Source organism: Lates calcarifer, linkage group LG23 (genome assembly GCF_001640805.2).
Source record: "Lates calcarifer isolate ASB-BC8 linkage group LG23, TLL_Latcal_v3, whole genome shotgun sequence".
Classification (NCBI taxonomy): domain Eukaryota; kingdom Metazoa; phylum Chordata; class Actinopteri; family Centropomidae; genus Lates; species Lates calcarifer.
Genome location: NC_066855.1, coordinates 13,190,233 through 13,196,436, shown reverse-complemented (window position 1 = coordinate 13,196,436; position 6,204 = coordinate 13,190,233). Strand labels below are relative to the sequence as shown.

At 43.4% G+C, this 6,204-nt stretch overlaps 1 protein-coding gene across 1 annotated transcript; it reads right to left on the bottom strand.

Moving 5' to 3' along the window:
• Positions 1 to 3,036: 3,036 nt before the first annotated feature.
• On the bottom strand, positions 3,037 to 5,403 carry foxi1 (forkhead box i1). The gene is made up of 2 exons (XM_018699183.2): positions 4,298 to 5,403; positions 3,037 to 4,026 (listed from the first exon to the last, which is right to left on the bottom strand). Exons 1-2 carry the CDS (start codon positions 4,893 to 4,895, stop codon positions 3,488 to 3,490), a joined length of 1,137 nt encoding a protein of 378 aa, XP_018554699.1. The 5' UTR covers positions 4,896 to 5,403; the 3' UTR covers positions 3,037 to 3,487.
• Between the last annotated feature and the right edge of the window lie 801 nt (positions 5,404 to 6,204).

Sequence of the window (6,204 nt, the reverse complement as noted above, 5' to 3'; positions counted from 1 at the left end):
GAAGCTGTCATCATATTGTTCACTTAAATGTTTAACTTCCTCAAGAGATCGAGCTGTAATATAAGAAATTATCCCTATAATGCCCACTGACTGCTACAAACAGATGTGAAATTTCAGGGTAGACCCAGACTGTAATCAGCCCCCCTACGGTCAAGCTATCATGTTCTTCACTGGGGTCAGACACACAGTCTCCCTTTTCATATTACTCCTCAGATTTGTCTGTAAGGTAGTGTTATATGGGCTGTGGAGAATTATTAGGCTCTGGACACATCTTTTTGTTTGAAATCCTGAATGCTTTACAAACCAACAAATTGTGACACCTTAATTCACAGTCTCTACATCATCAGAAATGAGTGTATGAGACATGGCAGAGCAAATACCTGCGCCGTACATTTTAAAAGCAGGTTTTGGAGTGAAGTGCGAGATCTCGCTCAACAGCTAATGGGAGTTAAGTTTCTCACTTTGCTGAGTGCAACTCTATCCAGCAGTGATACATCACTCCAGCTCCTGTCACTCACTGGCTAACGTGGACAAGCCTCCCGGTCCAACAACTTGTCTTCATGACTTTCCTGGTTGTTCTATCTATCCTATCCTCAACTGAGTGTAAACCTAAATCTAAACAGAGCAACAGTCCTGTTTGTGTGCTTGTTTATTGATAACCTCTGTAACACTTAGATTTGTCCTCTGTCTGTAGATCTCACTTCAGATGAAGGAAATACCCATCCCTGCTCTCCATAGTTGGCATTGGATAACTTTGCCAGTGTATCTAGTCCTGTAAAGAGAAAGAGGATTAAAATAATCCAGTTCTGAAACACCGGCTCCTTCAATTATGAGCCAACCTTGCCTTTGGAGGGATGACCCTTTGAGGCTGAAACCCATCATTATGGGTTTAGCCCACTAGGCATGTATGGGGGGGACCGGGGCCACTCTTATGCTGAGGTATTCTGCGGGGCCTGGGCCTTTTAGCCCCGGAGGCGGGGGGGGGCTCAAGCAGGTATAACACAGAGACATGGTGGCCTGACTGATATTCATGGGGACCAGGTAAATGTGCCCTTCAGGCACACTTGGGCACTGGAGCGTTACGTTTCTGAGAACTGAGAGGGCAGAAACTTGGAAAGCAAGTAGACATACTGGATGTGGATGTGTCGTTTGCTTGGGCCCGTACACTGATTACAGAGGTGGATCATGACTCATGAAAAGTACAAAATTATCATCATAAACTATTCTTTAAGCACCAAAAGTAAAAGTACTCATCATGCAGAGTGGCCCACTTCAGAATAATATGTGTTATTGCTACATTATAATTATCTAATCTAATTTGTGATAATAAATTCAAATCAATACATGTATTAGTTGATTAGATATATGGATTAATGACACAAGTGACTGCAGTTGATGTCTGATATGTGATATATGTTGTAGAGGTATAAAAGCAACACAAGTAAAGCACAAGTACCTCAAAACTGTGCTTCAGCACATTACTAGAGTAAATGAACTTACTTGCCCTCCACAACTGCTTGCTATAATTGCTTTTTTTCAACACTGAATTAATGTATCCTGACAATTCCACATTGAGAGAAAAAGTTACAAACTGGACTGAAGGATCAAGAAATGACAGTAATACGAACTAAAAAGGCCTGTGAATGTGCTTTATTCTCGATTCACCGGACGTGATGAGGATTTCAACAGAAAACTTGTTACTGTGAGAACCTGCTCCTGTATGACAAAAATCCTCTTTGTCTGATCCGTGGCCCTGCTCCACAGATAATAGAGCAAAATGTGGCCTGAGGGAGATAATTTGTTCCCAGATCTTCAGATCGCAATATTTTCATTTGAGCCCAGGAGGGGATCCCTTGAATTGCCAGCTTCCATTGTGTTCCAACAAGGGGCACGAATGTCTTGTCAATTAATTTTTCTTTTATTCCAGACCACAGAGCGCCTGAGTGAATTCAATTATCAACCAATTAAGAGGTGTTTCCTTCTATTTACAGGCTTTGATTCCGTGCGTATCCATATTGTTTGAAAATAAGACAGGAGCGGGGTGTTAAATCGCCTGAACGTTTCCTGTGCGTGGGCTGTTTTAATATTTTCTCCCCAAATAGCAACGCTGCTTTTTTTTCGTTGTATCCCCTGGGTCACAAGCACAACAAAAGCGCATTACACGCCGTTGGACTCTTGCGTCAGTTGTTCTTCTACAGTGGTTCCCAATGCAGAAAAAACAATAAATCCCATTAACAGGATTCGCACTGACACACACGAAACCGGCCGGGTTTTTTTTTTTTTTTTTTGCGTGACAAGACTTGGGGAATAAATGGAGACAGGTGGAATATTCAGCAAACAGGTTAACATCTAACAGGCGCTCAGTCTGAGTCATGTCCCAGCCCAGACAAAAAGCTGAACTTCTGAACCTGGTGGAAGTAAGTTAAAGGTCCGATTGCTTGTTGAAATGGGGCTATTGGAAGTGACAAGCGGAAAATGTCTCTGTCTTACACACTTTACCGCTTACAGCAACTTGACTTCAGATTTCCTGACAGGACTCGCAAAAGCATTCATACTGTTTTTATTTTCAGCTTTCTTTTGAAATACCAAAACGTTTGAGAATTTCATCTGATTATTTGTAAGGCCCTCTTTTTTTATTGGCCTGACAGGGGCTGCGAAGAGAGACAGAACAACACAGCAGGGGTCTCCAAAATATTTTAAACGGCCGATTTAACTCGAAAATCTGGTTCAGGAGGGGCCTGTTTTGCTTCATCTGAATCCAAAACTGTACAACAGCAAACAAACAATGACCTCTAGTGATTTTAAAAGCAGCATACATCAGAATAAAGGTGATTGGGCCTATGAAAGTGGCTTTCAGTAAGAGAATTAAGAGAAGTCCTGACATTAAATAAGTAAGACACAAATAGGAGACAAATGAAGTAGACTATATCTAAAGAACACAGTTCCCCTGGTTACTTCCCTTATTTGTTTCATTCAGTGCCTACGTGGATAGATAGGAAAATGACACATAAGCCTTAATGGTGGAGTTAGAAATAAATGACTTTTATTCAAACATCAACATGAGTTTAAATAAAACACACACACAAAAACACAGTTCAGTCTAAAATACATGTCACATTTCTTCCTTTATGAAAATAATTTCTGTACATGTGTCTTCTTCTTTAAGACAGGGAGTCAGTCGGCCCAACCGAGCAGCTACAATATGCATTAAGAAAAGTAGTGTAGGCATCCATCAGTTGGTGGATACATCTCCATAGGATGATGTGTGAGATGAACAGTTTTCTACAAATGGAGCAGTGGCAGTTTATATTCCTTTTCTAACACACTGAAATCTTTTTTTTTTCCAGTTTGGAAGGAGTATTGTTTAATTCCAGTGGTAGTTTTACAATGAGGCCTACTAGACCAGTAAATAAGTAATCACAGTAGGCTATATAAGAAATGTGTAGGCTAACAATGAGTGATAAATTACTTTTCCAGCTCTGACCGTCTACACCTCTGTTCCTTCCCGGCTGTAAATGAGGTTATTAACACTAAAATGGTTGGAGATGCTCTGTACTGATGTGTAATAGTTCATTCTGTTGTTGTCAGAGTTCAGAGGAGAGATTAAAGTGGGCGAGTAGGAGCCCAGTCCAGACATGCCCTCTCTGATCGTCTGAGACCCGAGGTGCCCGGATCCGTAGTCCCTCTCCCCTCCCCGGGAGCCTTCGCTGCCGCCGGGCCCGCTGACCGCCAGCAGCGAGTTCACGCTGGACACGAAGCTGCTGAAACACGGGCTGTGCTCCGCGGAGGGAGACGGGGACGACTTGGGCTCCGTGGAGGCCGGGGATCCGTGAAGGCTGGGCGGGGAGGAGCTCAGAAGGCTGGCGGTGTCGGAGAGCTTGTGTGGGCCGTCTTCTGACTTGACGGGGAGAGATGTGCCGCTGTCAGCTCCGTTTATGTCAGCTCTCCTTTTTCTTTTCCGCCTGAAGTTCCCGTTGTCGAACATCTTCTCACAGTTGGGGTCCAACGTCCAGTAGTTTCCCTTGCCTGGACGAGAAATATAACCAGGGTTAAATATATGTGTGACAAATATGCAGCATTTTTTCCCATAACACGACTTAATTATTAATCTGGGTTTTCGTTTTTAAAATCTAACTTGCCCTTAAAAGTAATAAAACTGACCATGAGCTGGAAAAAATCTAATCAGTTGTTTCAACAGATTTAATTAATTCTCAAAGTTGTATCCAAACAGCAGCATCAATACCTCACCACGTGATTTCAATAAAAACATCTAAACACAAATAATCCAGAGACTCACCGGGGTCATCCTCGTCTCGTGCCACTTTCTTGAAGCAGTCATTCAGTGACAAGTTGTGGCGGATTGAATTCTGCCATCCAGCTTTGCTCTTCTTGTAGAAAGGAAAGTTGTCAGCCACGTACTGATAGATCTGACTCAGAGTCAACTTTTTGTCTTGCGCGTTCTGTATGGCCATGGCGATCAGTGCTGAGTAGGAGTAAGGTGGTCTGACCATCTTGAAGAGTTCCTGCTGGCTGGATATGGACAGCCACCCCAGGTCTGCTCCACCAAACCCGGTGGGAGGCGGTAAGAACTGCCTCTGGTTCGACCCGTATCCGGACTGAATGTAGCTCGCGCCGTTGTTCCCGGGAAGATACGGAGAGGAGTTGATGCCGGGTCCGTTCAGCCACAGGTACGGGTTCGCGGAGGGGGACGTGTACTCTCCGAGGCCGTAGCTGGAGGGGTGCGTCGGCGGCCTCTGCGGGTGATGGTGGTGGAGGTTCTGTTGGTACACGCCGTAGTTATCGCAGTACACGGCCATGTCCAGGAGCTCCTGAGCGCTGTGGTGCTGAATTGGGCTGGTCTGCTGGCTGGATGGTTGGTGTCCAAAAGCGTTCATAATCCGCCCTGACCAGATTCCCCCAAAAGCCTAATTTCGTCTCTGCGTCTCTCCCTCAGGACTGAACTCATCCTCAGGAGGGAGGAGTATTTATGCGCAGCGCCCGGAGCCTCTACAGGTAGCCCCATTGAAGAAAACTTTTGGGATGGTCACACCTCTCCTTTCTGTCCCGTAACAGCCCATTTGTATTGACCCAATCTCCCTATCAATGAGCATTGATACTGTTTCAACAGCAACGCTGAAGCTCCAAGTTAATTTTTCAAGCATTTCACATTAGGGAACATTAGTGGTTTATAAACTGTATATGTCATGAGCCGTGCGTAATTACGCGCCGGAGTTTATCTTGACTTTGGCAAAGTCCTTATATCGGAACTGTTTAAAACAAACCAGCAAAGACCCATGTGTAAGTACAAAGTGGAGTTGTGAGATTTGATTTCATGAATTTGAAAAATTATTGGAGGTCACCAGAATGAATATCTGTCTTGAATTATACTTTCCAGATATTTTCCAGATTTCGGATTATTTTCTGCTTGGTCTTTTTCCCTCTGTTTTGAGATATAGTGACCTAAACTACAGGGTCCAAACTTCAATGCATGACTAGCGAAAATCTGTTTTAATGCGAACTTAAATGTCTCAGTATCGCGTTTATACAACATTATATCTGTAACAGCGAGCTTTTATCAGCCATGAGGGTTGTGAAAATAGAATTCAACAGAATTCCCGTCTTATTAGGCGCTGATTGTCACCATGTCTGAACTTGATGAACTTTCTGTGGGACAGTGTCAAACCCAAATAACGAGGACCCGCGTGCGTTTGTAAAGAGCCAGTGTCTCTTAAAAAGAAATTCGTTTGCAATAAACACTCCACAAGTGCCGCAAGTTTAGTGTCAACAAGTAACTCGTGGAAAAAATACCCCCAGCAGGTTCCCTGAAGAAAACCGGCTATACTCTATCTGCCACGTGAAATAAAAACTGGGCCAGGTAGAGGGCTAATTACGTCACTATATTCCATTAACATACTACAAACAGCCACTCAGAGTCAACAGGTTTCTCCTGCTTCAACCTTTGAATTATTTTAATCAAAATATAATTCTATGATTTTTCATTTACAATAAGTAAACCATTAGGGCTACTAGGGAGATTCTATACATAAAAACAATATGCTCCAACAGACTCGCACTATTTCAATTTAATTGTATTCACTTGGTCAGAGGGACACTGGCAGGTAAACGGTCTGAGTTTCAACTGAGAGGAAAGTGAGAGAGACGGTAACAGCCCACCGATACTTTAGACGCCCTATAAAGATTGTT

Bases quoted from the DNA above. Each gene is read 5' to 3' on its own strand.
- foxi1 (XM_018699183.2), bottom strand. From the start codon at position 4,895: ATGAACGCTTTTGGACACCAACCATCCAGCCAGCAGACCAGCCCAATT. The intron at 4,027-4,297 runs GTGAGTCTCTGG...TTTCTCGTCCAG, and splicing joins ACGAGACGAGGATGACCCCG to GCAAGGGAAACTACTGGACG.